Here is a 17288-nt window from a genome sequence, read left to right as displayed (position 1 = left end):
GTCCATCTGTTTGTGGGTGGACGGTGCAGCGCTCCATGGATAGTGCTCAACCACTGGATCTCTCTCTCTCTCTCTCTCTCTCTCTCTCTCTCTCTCTCTCTCTCTCTCTCTCTGCTATTAGATGTAATGAACCAACCTAAAAAATGATGATCTCTCTTTTGTCTTTCATTATAGAGGTGACGAGGGTGAGGTCGAGCTCATCATGAAGGCAATGGCAACGAGGCTACTGATGTGATGATCAGACACAGAAATGATGCCAAAGGTCATGGTGCAAGTGGGAAAACAAAATAAATTGGTTTCCAGGCCAAACCCCCGAGGTAATGTTAATTCCCGAAACATCGGTAATAATATATCATGAGAAAAAGAACAGTCTTCCAAGTAATGTTAATCAAGCATAAGTGAGCAATACGTTTGTGCGAGAATAGAAAGTTTCTGAATGTGCACACGTGATAATAGATGAGCATCACTCTTGAAAAATGAATTTATTTTAGAGTGTACGAAATAAAAGTTATACAAACATATATATATATATATATATATATATATATATATGTTTATACGATAACGGCGCTCCCCGAACTTCACAGGTTTCTCGCCCCCAAGAACCTCGAGTCAACTGTGTGAGAGAGTACGATGTTTTCTCTTCTCTCTGTCCTCTCAAGTACAAAACCTGTCCACGTCGACTTCCTCGCACCGCTGTCTGTGACAAATGGGCCTCTCCTTGGGTCAATGAACTGACCTTCTATTGGGTGAAGAGTATCTGCTTCACCAACTCTGTTTTTCCCCTTAAAATACGAGGTTCCACTTGCCATTTGAGAGGAAAAGAAACCTCATCGTCCTCTTCTAATCAAGAGGAGCACCTTTCTAACAGTCCATCAATCATGGCAAGAGAATCTGCTTCACCAACTCTGTTTTTCCCCTTAAAATACGAGGTTCCACTTGCCATTTGAGAGAAAAAGAAACCTCATCGTCCTCTTCTAATCAAGAGAAGCACCTTTCTAACAGTCCATCAATCATGGCTCCAAGCAAGTAAGCATCTCATTCTTCTTCTTCTTCTTCTACTCTCTCTCTCTCTCTCCACTATTTCATACATTTGTGAGCTAGAATCATAAATTTCATTCCTCTTGTTCCAGCGACAAAGTATGTGAAGCATCTTGATTCATGATTTTACGAGATTGGTTATTTGACGGGAGTTTAGTTGTAGATCTAACCGATAGAGAAGGCAAGAAACCCTAAACGCCGAAAGGGAAGGGGGTGAGAAATGGGTAGAGGAAAGATCGTGCTAAAGAGAATCGACGACTCCATGAGCAGGCAAGTCACTTTCTCGAAGAGAAAAAAAGGGTTGCTCAAGAAGGCAAGGGAGCTTTCCATACTCTGCGATGCCGAGGTGGGAGTCATCGCCTTCTCTGGCACTGGAAAGCTTTACGATTTCGCAAGCTCTAGGTTAGATCTCTTCCTCATCTTTCCTTCCCTCAAAGTCAATCTCTTCTATTCTATGCTGAACATTTTTCCTTGAATAGTATCCAGTGGCTTCAGTTCTTTTTTAACATCATATTGGGGCTTTGATTTCTCGAGTTTTTGACAATGGGGATCCCAAAATATATTAGTGATAACAACATTGTTGATATGGATATTACTATTAGCCAAAGTTAAAAGAACCTTCTAATGTCATGACCCTAGGATTGTTCACTTCTCCATTTACATATACATACCTCTCCAGAGGAGGACATTGTTTTTCTTTTTTTCCTAATTCACTTTTGTCCTTTTTAGCTTTATTTGGAATTCACATTCATTTGTTTGTTTTCCTTATTTGAGACAAAAGACCTAAGATTGTCTTGGTATCTCCATTTTGGCAGCTCAAATGAGAATTAGGTCTTCCGAAGCAATCATGGATATGGCCTAGAAATTGTTTTGGGAAATATTGGCACCTTTGAAAATGACTTTAATCAAGCACATAATTTTTCGAGATTAATTTCTAGCAAAGATAACCAAAATATATTGCAAGTATATGCGTGAAAAGATGGATCCTCACCAAAACATGAACATACATTGACAACAAAGGATGAGTATGTTAATATCGAGCAGTGAATCCTCTTCTCAAACAAAAAAGACTACAGGAGGATAAAAGAGAGGACATATATGTATTAGAAACATTGACATAGATAGAGACTCTCTTAAAAGTCGAAACCCTAAATTTCCAACATGATACTCCCAAAATTATACAAGAATATCTAATATTTACAAAACCAACTTTGATTTTGAATTTGGTGTTCCCCCCCCCCCCCCCCCCTGAAAAATTCATATTTGACCCCTGATTAATTTCATTCTATGTTGCTAAATGAGGTTAGAATAGTATGTAAACTATAAGAAAATTCAGATTTATTCTATATATTAAATTCATTAATAGGTTTGCATTGTTGTTTTTTAATAGGGCAAAGGTATGAGCAAATTAATGTCTCCAACAGAAGCATAAGATGCTTTTGTTTGTCTTCATTGTAGTTTGGCATGCATGCATGATGCTAATACTGCTATTAAGGGAGAGATCACCTTTTGGTGTCTCTCACTACTTTTCAATTTAATTTCAATTTTAATTTTTAACCGGATAAAACATAAAAATTCAAATATATAGAGAAAACCATAAAAATCTCCGGTCTCTTGTGTAGATAACCACCTTCTCCTTCTTCCCTTGTCAACTTATCTATGAGGAAATTGTTGTTCCTTAACTTACACCATCTCCCTCATGAATCGTGTTCTCAACATCATATTTCAAAAAGAGCAATTTTTTTTTTCAAATATTAGCTCTAAAGGACAGACTATTAGTGTGCTATGAAGCAGCGGAGTATAAAGATGGGCGATGTGCCATGAAGCTGCTCACAATGCGAATTGCATGCTTGTACTTCTAAAAAAAACTAAAGATGTAATTATAGCAATATAACTCCAAATCATGCATGAAATGCCAAAGCCTAATTGTTTTGTGTTTATGGTAAATGGTGCTTCGTGAAACTGTTGAGTGTCAAGGAGTGAACCATATAAGCACTTATTAAGCATAGAACAATAGATAAAAGTGGGTAAATTTCATGTGGGATTGTGCTATGTGGCTCGACCATATTCAAGCTTTATCCAGTAATTGTATTGTCGTTGTTGTATTTGTTGTTGTTTAGCCTTTTCTAATGAAGCTAGAATATATAAATTGATGGATTTTTAATTCATTATTTGTAAATTTAAATTTCAAAAGATAGTAACTATCTAAAGAGGTGAGGATGACTAGAAATTGGTTTTTACATTATTCCCCTTTAATCGAGTGACATTATTTCATATACCTAATATTTCAGAATGAGATAGAAATTATGTATGTGTGAAGCGTGATACCTAACCTTATCTTTGGATAAGTTGATTTCATTAGTTTCATATTACATTTCTAATATGAATATAGGAGGTTAGGAGTATAGATGATTGTACCATGTGATAGATGTCAATAATCACCATTTTCAACAAATAAAGGCTATGGAAAATAAATAAAAATTAGTTTTGGTACACTGAAACAGGAGCACTATGGAAAATATACATAACTAAAACAGTTTTTGGATCGAGGGAGTTTACTTGTGGGATTGATAGATTTGATATTATTACAAAGACTAGGGTTTATTTTGATAAGTTTCAAAGGTGGGGATAAGTTAGAAAAAACGAATGAACGTAGGGATTTATTTTGCTGTTTTCGTTAATGCCAACCAATCTAAAAAGTTCAAGTTATTGAGTAAGGTGTGGTTCAATATTCCAAAGCAATGACATTCCAACTGTGCATAAGCTAAATTTACCTTGATATTGAAGCATGGAAATTGATAACCAGAGTGGAAAATAAAGGGTTTGGAAATATCGATGAACATAATGGAATCATTTCTCCACCACTAGAATTGGCCCTCTGTTGACGTACATGTATCATTTTTTATGTAGTTGGGGATGTAAAAACTGTAAAAAGAACAAGAAAGCAAGGCTAGAATGAGAAGAACTGAAGCGGCAACAGTAGTTTGACATTCTAGGGTTTAAAGAAAAAGGAAAGTGATTTGGGCTCCGTTTGTTTCGCTGAAAATAAATGATCTTGAAAACATTTTCCTAAAAATAATCATTTGGATTGCTTACAAAAATGAATGAATAAAATGTTTTCATCATCCACAAAAATATTTAGACAAATTATTGTCAATGATGAAAATTTTTCATTGACTAATCATTTCAAGCGATTATCTTTACAAAATTATTTTCCAAATCATTCATTTATCTGCAAAGCCATAAAGACCTATTTATATGAGATTATAGACATAAGACGAGTTCAAGCCTTAATAAAAATTAAGAAGACAAAAGTCCAAATGCTGTCACTTGTAGGTTTCCCAAGCCATTTCACCAAAAATCTCGACAAAAGTTGTATTCACATTCCACACATCTTCAATGGCATCTTTAAGGTTCTTCTGCAGTTGACTAACTTGATCATCAACTGCAGCAACTTTCTCTCAAAACCCTCAAGACCCTGTAAGTCAGAAACATTATATCAGGCATAGTCTGTAACTCGAATAGCAGCTCTGCAAAATGAGTAAAGCTTTCCTTCAACATTTTAGAAGGTCCAAACTTCGTCGACTTAAGTTCATTGTGTTCCCATCAAATGAACCGTACCGACTCTCCCTCCTCAAAATTGTTAGCCTTCATTGCTGCTATTACCTCCTTATAAACCCTTTGAATATGTTCTGCAAAAGCCTTATCATCACCGCTTACACTAGCCCCTTGTGAAAATAGAACAAGATCAAGCAGATGTTGAGGACTCAACCTATGCATATGCTCCAAATGGGGTCTTCTTTTTGCTTCCATTCACTAGTCTATAGGCAAATTACGCCTGAGCAATGATAAAAGCCCTATTCTCAACCCCATCATATTACCGTAGCTTTTGTTAACCATTTCTGTCTAAACTGGATGTTGAATCTCCTCCTCGAGGTCCAACAATGGTCTATGAGTTTCCCATCTTTATCAGCAAGTCAGAATGCCATGTGGCCTCGCAACTTCTGAAAAGAACAACTCAACGTCATCTGTCAGGGAATGGAGTATGCCTCTTTCAAAACAGTCAATCCACCACAACAAGAATGAGAATCAAACCCTCCATTGGCTATGGAAGTCCTAACATGAAATCCTTTTTTAAATGAACCGAAGGTGCTTCTGGTATTGCTGAATGCAGTTATTAAACTGTGTTCTTTCAGTTCAGCTGCCAAATTGACGAGACAAATACTCTCACCAATTTGCTCAGCTCTTGGTACATCGGCCAAAATGACAATCGGTTATCAGTTTCATGGTTTTATCCCCATTCAAATGTCATCTTAAGATTCTCTAATTAGCTGCTCGCATAAAGAACCTTCTGGACTACATAGCGAATTATCTTCGAATAAATAACCACCGTGCAACCAGAAGGTAAAACTTCTGCACTTTCTTCTTCTAATGACAATACGGATCAATGTGGTGCTCGTATTTTAGTTCTTCAAAGCTTATAACACGAGTGCTCAACATAATTAAATATGGGGATCTCTTGCTCAACTCTACGCATCTGCGAGATTCAATGCAACGTTAAATTAATTCAAACATGACCTCCAACTCCACATGTTTTTCAGTAATCTTCTTCTTGGAATTTAAGTATCCAAAAAAGTCCGACAGTCCCACCCGCCTGGGTGGCGCTGCTGGAGCGCGCACTCTTCCTCTCGCAAAAGGTTGAGTATTCGAATCCCGGGCGACGCAGGATGACTTAACCGGTAGCACGTGTGTGGTGGCTAGCACGTGTCGCCCCCAGGGTTTACTCCCCGGCTGTCGGCCGTGCGGGGGTTCCCTGAGTTACCAAAAAAAAAAAAAAAAGTCCGACAGTGCCCTGAGATGACAGACCTTGATGGGTACAACCATAGGGAAAACCCACAAGTCTCACACACGTCAATGGTGATTTCAGTTATAATGGTAACAACTTTCAATAGATATTTCAAAAGTCGACAAGGATTTTGGGGTTGACATGAGGGGACTTGAGCATTTGCACTATGCAGATACACCTCAACTTGTTTGTGCATTTATTTTACAATTTTGGAAGTAATACCATATAAAGTATTATGACAATGAAATATATCAGTCAATCTCTATCTATAAACTTCAACGTCGCAGTATGCAGTCAGTGCTACAACGTTACAAGGAGTTAAGGGAGGAAGGCGACCAACTACTTAATCCAGCTTCAGAAATAAAGGTAAGAATCCGAAATGACTACCTCTTTTTCTACATAGTTTGCACGGACACTTTAGATGTCTTTCACTTTCAAAAGACTCATTTTACACTAGAATTGCATCTGCATCCTGTGAAAACTTGGTCATTCCATTAATAATTTCACACTCTATGTTAAATATGTCTTGAGTTTGAGCCCATTGAACGAACCCGACCCGAATTGATTTTGTTTGTATAAGCGCGGTGCAAGAAAGTTGAAAATATAAAACTGCAGATTACGGATATTATCTGCGGTGCACGAGTTGTGATTTAAGGTAGTTTCCAGATTTAAGTTGGCGTTTGCGACTAGAAACTGGAAAGTCCAATATGGACTTTGAGTTAGACATTGACTCGGTCAATGTGTCAGACAAAGAAAGAAAGCAACGAAAAGATAAAAGAAGAAGAAGAAGAAAGTTGAGTTGGTTGACCGAATCCCAGTTGGATTCTATTTCCTTCTCCAACACAGTAGGTTATTTTTTATGACGATCCAAAGATTCATTAATCCCTGGCGGTGACTTATATATATATTCTCATGGGCTGTTCTGTGGACTACGAAGAAGTAGTCTTGAAGCACGATTTCTTGTGAGTGCCGTGGGAGTGCGAGTGACATCCATAGTTGCTGGGTGCTTGGCAGTAGGTTTATGATTTTGTTCGTAGAATTACACCAAGAGTTTGAGTGTTTGCAGTGATTAAATTGTTGTGTTAAGAATTTGTGTCAATTCCTTCGTGAGATTGAAAGATTATTTCGTGAGGAATTGTGAGGCTAAACACTGTGTGAGTTATTTGGTATAATTGGGGGCTTGGGAAACACTTAGGGCGTTTGAGTAACTCAAGTGAGGTTGTAATCTCCATTGTATCGCGTGATCTATAGTGGAATTTCGTGCTGCTCTCCCCGTGGACGTAGGTCATTATGACCAAATCACGTAAATTTAGTGTCCGATTTATTTTCTTATTCTGTTAATTTTATTGTTCGATTGCTTGGCTTCTACAACACTCTAGCTGTAAAAGTGCACCTGCATAATACCACACTTCATTGTCAAAATGTTTCACTTTATCATTTGAACAAGCAAAAAATGCATGAGAAATACTGTACCTAATGTGAACATGTTTTAGCACTAAAACTAAAGATTAGCTGCATATAAAACATTGACTATCCCAGAAAGTGGCAAGAGAGTTTTTGTGGAATGCAGCTTAAAGTAAAGTTTTTCTTCAAAGAACATAGTAACTAATGTAGCTGGAAAAATGACATTTGCTGCAACGATTGGAGATATAACAGTCCAGGTCCTATAAATAGTTCCACACAAGCTAAACATAGTATTGTTGTTTAAAATGTGTTTAAGCACGGTATACTACCAAATAACATCTCAATATGTTTTTCGCTGTTTATTTGCATAAGCTTTTACTATATATTTTAAGGATGATGACCAGAACTATTTTTTTAACCATAGCTGTTTTTAATAAACAAGGAGTGTGATCATTTGTGCGAGATTTTGTAAAACCTCTACCAACTGTTCTAAAAACTTAAGTTGTTAGATGAATACGTGGTTTAATATTCAAATATTCTATCACTCCCCTTCACGCTTAGTCTGGTTTTTTTGCCTAGTACTAAACATTGAAATATTTAGTTGGATAAGCAAATGTGATCCGAAAAGATTTGAACTCAGGACCTCTTGCTATAATATTATGTGAGATTACTACCAACTGTTTTAAAAACTTAAGCTGTTAGAAGAATGTGTGGTTTAATATTTAAATATTATATTAGTTTGGTTGGAAGAGGGAATGGGATTAACTCACTTGAAAGTCATCATTCAAGCTACTGCCAACCGTTTATTAAATATTTTTAATAAACAAGGAGTATGATCATTTGTGTGAGATTTTGTAGGACCACTATTAACTATTTTAAAAGCTTAAGCTCTTTAAATGTTATCATGTCAACAAAATCATATTGAAGGGTCAAGATCATCAAAGTTTGTACTCTCTCGCTCCTCATCACCCAACACCCAAATGGAAATGGCATAATTGAGCCGGTAACAATTCGGCTCAAGTTTTGCTAAGTAAGCAAGACACGTCATTAAAATCACACGACATGACCATTTATTAAAGGGATGTCTCATATAGACCCACATTTGAAAAGTTGAGGTACTTGCTTGAACAAAAGTCTAGGTAGTTGATCATAAATCAGACGAAAGTTCAAACATTTGTGTTGTCATTATCCCTTTCACACAAAGTGGAGAACTAGCAACAACGACGAAGACAAAAACTAGGTCTTCTCCCATTAAGTGAGGTCTGCAATAATTATTCTCACATGTCATTATGCATTCTGTGGACTTAAGTCTTATGTAAGGTTTAGGTACCCCAACTTTCTCCTCATTGTGTCTTCCATGTCCTTATAGGTTTTCTCTTGCCCTTACCAACTACTTATCCATCCTGTACTCACATCTTCTCACTGGAGGATCTGAAGGCCTTCCACGTTTCCAGTTAACCTCGATTGAGCTTTCCTCCTTTTACCTTTGATTGAGGTCGTACTCACCTTTCTTCAAATGTATTCATCTCTCTACTATTCAATTAGACCCTTGAGCGTGTGGTACAAATGTTGGCACGGGAGTTGGGCCTTGAACCATAATGCCAAAATCTCACATAGGATGGGAGAAGACTTAGGGCTCCAATTTACCCAACCCCACAGGCCACACTACTTGAGTACTTGTTTTGGGAGCTTGATACACATGCACCAGACCGACTTGTTAAAATGGTATCAAGCAATGCACTAGCAGGAAGTGTGTGAACTGGGGAGCATGTAGGAGAGTACTACGCCATAAGAGCCATCTCTAGATCCTGTTTGGAACAAAGTGTTACGTGGTAGGAGTCAACTCTTGAACCTACAGGCCACTTATAGAATCCTATGTAATTATTTTGGGGTTTGGTTAGACAGCCGACATTGCAAGGACACCGGTGATGTAATTAGGAAAGTTTATGAGGCTCCGATCTCACACCTGATGGTAGAGGACTTATTGATTGATTCTTAAGGAAATGACCCACCTCCAATGGCAACCAATTTAGTAATCCGTTTGTGGGCTTGGATTAGACCACGTGGGGACTGGACTAAGTCATTACATAAACTGTGCTATGACATATGCAAGAGCAAGGCATTGCTGCTAGAGCAAATTCTGCAAGTCCAGCGACATGAGATGGGCAAGCAGACAGGTTGTTTAAGAGTGAAGCATGCACCGGGCAATGACTAATTGGTGCAAAAGGGAAGGCTAGGCTACCTTACCCCTGGGCGGGTATGTATGTGCTAAACAGAGTAAAGCATGTCTATGACGGCAGCACGAGCTGACGGTGCAAAAGTCCTTCAATGCACAGGCTATTTGAAACAATCCGGCTGGAACCACATGAGCCAAATCCCTAAAAGACTAACTCAAATTGGTGGTGACCGTGGGGTAAGCTGCTGATTAAGTATCAGTGCAATTCACCTCTCACTGTGTGTACGACCGTGGTCTTACATTCTCCACCCCCACATATAGCAATAATGCCGACGTCAGTGTCGGCCCATCGAGTTCAACCCATTAAGCCCAAAACCATACAAGGAAGATATGACCACTCCCGCACTATGGCGGGTGTATTACTTTGATATCAATTGTTACAACCTGGCTTAAACAATGTGAGCTAAGCCCCAACAGGAGAACTCAAGGTGGTGGCGACCTTTGGGAGTGGGCCACTACTTATACATAGAGCATTAAACATTTCTCTCCTACTCTATGTGGGGCTTGGGGTGTAAAAGTTGTGGGAGAGGCCATGTGCACTCCAAGAGGGTTGTGAGCGGGCAACTGTGGGCTGTCTCACGGTTGGTTGAGCAAGGCACATGCTGCCTCATTCGAGATGATGCATAATCCGGTGCATAGGCTCATTCAAGAACAGAGTGGTTAGATCTATGAGCTAGTGGACTGGTTCATGAGTGTTCTAGGAGCATAACCTATGTGGATAAGCACAGTGCAAGAGCACTCACAGGTTGCACCGGCAAGGTGCATGTGCGTAGAACTATGAAACTGTAATAATTTGTAGGTTGTGCAGAAATATAGTGTTTGATATCGATGATAGTTTATGATTTGTGTTGTGTGCAAGTGTACGTGTGTATGATATAGTTGATGTAGGAATGGACAAGGGACAAGGGACAAAGTAGGATAGTTCAAGGATATAGGTCATAGGATAAAGGAAAATAGTTTCATTAATTGGACACAATAATTGTACAAATATAGTTGATGGAGGAGTATCGGTGGAGGAGCTAAAGATGTGAGTTTAGAAGCTAACTACCCACACATTCTTACATGAATGATACAAGCCTATTTATAGGCCATCTCAACCGACTCTAGAGGCTTCTGCTGACTCATATTCTTAACCTCTAAGTATACTTCTTTCCTAAGCACGTGTAGACTAGTTTGTTCTAGGATTTTCCAAGTTCTTGACTTTGTCCACCAATTTGGACTTTTGCTGCTTGCTTTTTCTTGCTGCTCACATCCTTCTAGAGTAGTCTAGATTGGACTACTTTCTTTGTCAAAAATAGATCACAATTTCCAATAGAAACATTGTGCAGTTTGAGCTTTCAAATATTTGATTGTGCGACATTATTAACAGGTAACTAAAAAGAGAAACTATGAAACATTGCAACACATATTATAATCTACATCATGATCAATAGCTAGTGTATTCCAACTTTTATGTTGCACATTTTTCGAGTGTACTTGCTTTGAAAACCCTACTTGCCGCAAATGCTTCACTGATCAAACACCAAATTCAATTTGGTGGAAACTGTCATAGTTAATTTAATCAGCACTCAATGAAGAAAAACTCACTTCGATATGCTTACATAGGAGTTCACCACCTCCAATAGAATCTCCAAAACTTCTACTTGGGAGTAAAATAGCCATAAAGCATCCATTAGAAATATATCATAGGCAGGTTCTTACCTTACAGACCCTGCCTGCAGTTGTACTAGTCTACTTAGTCTTAGGATCATCGGCTCCATCAGTCCTCATCAGTCATCATGGCCATTGAAATCCATGAAACGCTTTCAGAACTATCCCATTGTAAAACATGCACCACACTTATGCCTTACCATTCATTAGCGTTTCTGTCATGCTACTTCTATGATGTTCCCAGCATTGCCAAAGAGAGGTCGCAAGCTTAAGCCAACAGCTACAGCATCTGCAAGAGTGCCACAGGTACAGTAATTTTCCACTTGGTCATGAGTTTTTGGAGAAATGTACATAAATGCTGTAGAAGTGGACTTCCAAAAGGATTGAGGACTCTTCCAATTGTCTCATTGAATGATATTTAGCATGCTTACCTGAATTAAAATTTCTGTTCCAACTGTTGTGTCTATTAAAATTATCATCTTATAGATTGAGGAATATCAAGAATCAGCCATGGTGTCTAAGAATTCGTATAATTAGCTCCACTTAGTGCGAAAAAAAATGTATCTTGTTTGTAATTTATCAGCCAATTAGCCCCACGTGATGTCTAGTCTAGGAAATACATCCAAAACTTATCCATGTCCGAGGAGAGAACAAAATATATATGTCATCTTCTCAATCATGTACATTGAGACTACTTGCGTAAAGCAGATGAAACCTACGGTAGATAGTGCAACACAGTAATTGTTTCATAACCAAAGAAGGCAACAACTTCTCTTATAATCATTAAGCATAATCACTCAGCCAAGCATATTCTATCTACTTGATATGTCAATATTTCAAAATTGATGTGTCAATATTTCAAGAGAGCTACTAATGTCCAGGCAGAGGTAGCACAAAGTATTATTTTTGCGATTTAATGGATCTCTTAGTCTGTGAAGAACGTGTTTGTGGATTAGGCCCAACAAGTTTTTATTGGGAGAGGGGACAATAAATTCAGGGATTAATTTTGAAACCATCGCATTAGGGGTATACTTCTTCAATTTATTTTGGATGAGCTGCTAGGACAAAGAAATCCAGAAACTATCACATTTTGGGTACACTTTCTCAAATATTTTGGCTGAGCTGCCAGCAAAAAGAAATCCAGAAGGCTTCCTCGAGTTTTAACAATCTTGGGAAGCTAGACAAGGTCAAAAACTTTTAAAATGGCAAATTTCATTTATATAATCAGTAAAGTCGTTCAGAATTGCTAAAGCAACTCGTCATGATAGCTTCTAGATTTGAAAATGTGGCAAATTTTACATTAGAAAAATGTCTATTCACTTAACTAAAGGATTGGAAAGGGTGTTGGATGCCTCGTGATATGATAGCAGAATGTCAAGTATCTAGAGACATAAGAAGGTCTTCAAAATGTGGCAGGAAATTGATAAGTTTTCGAGTCTAGGCATGATATTTTCTCTTCAATCTGATGCATGCAGGCAAGTGATGGGAGAACAACTCACTGGCCTCAGTGCCAAAAATCTGCAAAATCTAGAAAACCAACTGGAGAAGAGCCTAAAGAGTGTTCGGGCCAAAAAGGTATTAGCTGAATATCTGCCTCAAACTGTCGAACTTTGTTTCTGTATTATTACCAGATCCAGCAAAAGACACACCGCTACCTCAATATATGCAAGGAATAATTCTGGTAATTCTTTCTCTGCAGAAGCAAATTTTCTCTGACGAGATAAAAGAGCTGAACTCAAAGGTTTTCACAAAACTGGCGACTTCATTCCAATTGTATGGTTATTAACTATCAAGTGACTCACATAAGCTTAATTCATTCCAGGGAAACGCGATACATCAGGAAAACATAGGGCTGCAAAAGAAGATAAGTCTCCTCCATCAGGAAAATAATGCATTGAGAAAGAAGGTAATCGTTCAGATGACAAGTGCATCTATTACATCTACTTAAACCATAATCAATCAATCACTCATTTGTTATTTTACTGACAAATTTCCTAATCCATAGGTTTATAAAGCAAGGGATGTGAATGAAGCTTACCAATATTCCCATGAACCATCAAATAGGACCATAGTACATGACTTGTTTGCACCTTCAAACCTCCAGCCAAGCCAGCCACAACCTCAAAGTAAATGAAGCCTGTCTAGAAGCAACCAATCTGGGGTAAATTTCCAACTCAATTATTTTGAAGAACATATTTTATATCAAGGTCATAATTGTCACACAACAGATCTGATTAAGCACAGTGAACCAGATTGCAACTGCATTAGCACAAGTTGGACAGTGGATGATTATCAACCGTATTGTGTTGAAAGCTTGAAGACAGTTAAAAAGCTCAAGCTTCTACAAGTGTTGAGTTCTCTTCAGACAACAAATTTGTATATCCAGCGGAAAGACCTCAAGATATGGTATCTCATGTCTAAAACTCAAAACCGTTGTGCAATGGGACACTTTATCTTTGTAAATGAAAACATGTCAATAAATAACAAAAGCAAGACAACATGCCAAAAGGTATTCACCATCATCGGCTAAGTTGTCCTCTTCGTTCGACCAACATCTGTTAAAAGGTTTGCACTGCCAATTCTACTCTAATCATAGTCTTGATCGCTGCTTTTCTTCCAAAAGTGTGACCTCTACAGCTTCTGAACAACTTAAAATTTTGCAAACTATTGCAGATTATAGTTCGAAATCCACACATTATGTGTCTGAGAAAGGTTCTATAAAGATGGACCTCTTTATTGCTATGTGTCATATAAACACGAAGAATGAAGAGATACGAAAAGAAGATCATACATCGAAGAGGTCGTTCAGCTTCCTTTTGCGACAAAGCACGCACTATATTCATAGATAAATTTGCAACCATATGTACACAACCGGACAACCTCGCACAGTCGATAAGCATATAGGAAAAGCTGCTTAAAATTGAAAATCCAAGCCAGCACGCCGATTTTGAGTATCCGTTGTCTTGTAATGCAATGGATAGGATGATACATTGTGTAGACATAGAAGATAGACCAAATAAACATTGTATCTAATCATGCATGAAGTGACAGGCAGGTGGGAAAATCGATTAAGCTTCCTCTAAATTTGGCTAAAGTCGAGCAACATAATTGCATGTCAATGACAAATACATCCATCTCTTTCAAAGCCATATTAGATACAGAGCAAGCATGTGACCATCCGCATGAACTTCACTTTTTATGTCCTGATTGGTTTGATATCATCATTCCTTACCCTTTTAGGAGTCTTCATCTAAATTACCTTCCTTTGACATGCACAACAACACTACGGACAGATCATCAATTGGGATGATTACGAATTCATTTTTCATGCAGTTTCATTTCCTAATACGAAGTTGTCATGCCCCGAACCCCAACGAGCTCGCGACATCCCCTGCTCCGGTCGAAATGATGCGACGTCCCAGGAACGTCGCCGACCCAACCCAAACATCAGAGCCACATGCGGAAGCGAATAACAAAACCCCGGACAAATAATGACGACAACGGGGTAGAACAACAGAACAATCCAGCAACCACATATTCATACAACACCAAATATACATACATCATATTACAGGCATAATTAACAAACTAGCATCCGAAATCACCGTCAACAAAATATCAGGGTCTGGTTAACTTAACTTCCCTATGGGTCAACCCGATTTACACAACCCCCAAAAATCTTAAGGAAAAACCTAAGGATCGCCCTCCTCCAGTCTGCTTCTGAATCTCTGGCTCGAATTTCTGGAACTCACCTGCAGCTCCACTGGGCACCAACAGTAGCTCCCCGGACTTCCAAAAAGAAAAGGCGCACTTCCCGGGTTTAGGGCCGGGGGTCTGAAAGTGGCGGTTATACAACCGTGAGACGAATCTCAATAAGTGTACAACCCCAAACCCCACGTAGGCACTCACGTACCGCCAGACGAAAACACACATAACACACAACGATCGGCCAAACTAACAATCACATGCGACCCTACCTGGAATCCATCACGCACGTTCCTGCACGTTAGACAATAACACAGCCAACACATCACAGCAAGGAATCACAGACGCGCGCGTGCCTCAATTATAAGACAGAACCCACTTGGGCACGTCCCATACCGTGCCTAGCAGTTTCTACCCCATAATTAAGCATCACATCGCGCGATACAAACACACTCGCACGCTACTCACACCATGCGTCACTTTCTACAATCCTCTCGCTTGTCTTGCCAAATCTCACTCATTTTCAACCTTTCCACCACTACCGCGCCAGCGTAAAACGCATCAGGCCAACGGTCTTCGACCTCGTCGGGCATCGTCACCCCGTCGGGCCGGGCATCGTCACCTCGTCGGGGGCGGCATCGTCCCGCGTAAACGTACACGCCTCGGGACGGAATCCTACACACACTTTCCTTCTACCGCGCCCGCGTAAAACGCATCGGCCAACGGTCTTCGACCACGTCGAGGCATCGACACCTCGTCGGGCCGGGCATCGTCACCTCGTCGGGGACGGCATCGTCCCGCGTAAACGTACACGCCTCAGGACGGATCCTTTCCAACCAATCTCACATTTCCATATCCTCGTTCCACTCAAACCACACTTACACACAACCAGCACACGCACGGCCAAACATACACGCCTCACACATACATAGCCACGCACCAAATTCACATCTCACGTACACTTCACAAACACGCATTCTCATCACACGAACACCACATGATCACCCACACTCGGCACACGAACTCAATGCACATTCACATGTCCACGCCACCACACCTCACGGCCACACACACGGCATAGCACCACATCACATTCGGCCCAAGCACAAACTAGAACAAGCCAATGACAGCAAACTACACAATTAATCCGATAAACCCAATCAAGCCAATACATTTCCAATTAATCACCCATTTAATTCCCGATCGATCCTCGACATCACAGCCCTAACTCAGCATTCCTAAACCTCGAATTTCGTCGCCCAATCAGCCCACAATCTCCAAACATTCAACCCCTAACTTAGTCCCGAAGACAGCCACGAAACAGCCACAAACAGTCCCTAAAATCACTTAAACCAAACTTCAAACGAGTCTAGAAAAACCCGAGGTCCTAAATGACATTTGGGGAAAACACTTACCCAAAAAGGTGTCACGCCCCGAACCCCAACGAGCTCGCGACATCCCCTGCTCCGGTCGAAATGATGCGACGTCCCAGGAACGTCGCCGACCCAACCCAAACATCAGAGCCACATGCGGAAGCGAATAACAAAACCCCGGACAAATAATGACGACAACGGGGTAGAACAACAGAACAATCCAGCAACCACATATTCATACAACACCAAATATACAAACATCATATTACAGACATAAATATAGACTAACATCCTCAGTCACCGTTTAAACAAAAGTTCAGGGGTTTGGTTATCTTAACTTCACTATCGGATAACCCAAGTTATACAACCCCTAAAACACCCTAGGGAAAAACCTAAGGGTCGCCCTCCTCCAGTCTGCTTCTGAATCTCTGGCTTGAATCTCTGGAACTCACCTACAGCTCCACTGGGCACCAACAGTAGCTCCCCGGACTTCCAAAAGAAAAGGCGCACTTCCTGGGTTTAGGGCCGGGGGTCTGAAAGTGGCGGTTATACAACCGTGAGACGAATCTCAATAAGTGTACAACCCCAAACCCCACGTAGGCACTCACGTACCGCCAGACGAAAACACACATAACACACAACGATTGGCCAAACTAACAATCACATGCAACCCTACCTAGAATCCATCACGCACGTTCCTGCACGTTAGTCAACCACACAGCCAGTATGCCACAAAAATACATCACAGCCGCGCGCGTGCCCCGATTATAGAGCAAAACCCACTTGGGCACGTCCTATATCATGCCTAGCAGTTTTTACCCCATAATCGAGCATCACATCACGCGATACAAACACATTCGCACGCTACTCACACCATGCGTCACTTTCCACAATCCTCTCGCTTGTCTTTCCAAATCCCACTCATTCTCAACCTTTCCACCACTACCGCGCCCGCGTAAAATGCATCAGGCCAACGGTCTTCTGACCTCGTCAGGCATCGTCACCCCGTCGGGCCGGGCATCGTCACCTCGTC

At 40.0% G+C, this 17288-nt stretch overlaps 1 protein-coding gene across 1 annotated transcript; it reads left to right on the top strand.

Moving 5' to 3' along the window:
* Positions 1-1210: 1210 nt before the first annotated feature.
* LOC130135129 (MADS-box transcription factor 23-like) lies at positions 1211-13331 on the top strand. Its single transcript, XM_056303524.1, has 7 exons — positions 1211-1443; positions 6175-6253; positions 11422-11483; positions 12653-12752; positions 12877-12918; positions 13000-13083; positions 13183-13331. Exons 1-7 carry the CDS (start codon positions 1262-1264, stop codon positions 13309-13311), a joined length of 678 nt encoding a protein of 225 aa, XP_056159499.1. The 5' UTR covers positions 1211-1261; the 3' UTR covers positions 13312-13331.
* Positions 13332-17288: the final 3957 nt, after the last annotated feature.

Source organism: Syzygium oleosum, unplaced genomic scaffold (genome assembly GCF_021117445.2).
Source record: "Syzygium oleosum isolate NSW1041296 unplaced genomic scaffold, Sole_v2.1 Sole_v2.27, whole genome shotgun sequence".
In the NCBI taxonomy this organism is placed as follows: Eukaryota; Viridiplantae; Streptophyta; class Magnoliopsida; order Myrtales; family Myrtaceae; genus Syzygium; species Syzygium oleosum.
Note: the sequence above shows the minus strand (reverse complement) of the source record. Positions and strands in the feature narration are given on the sequence as shown.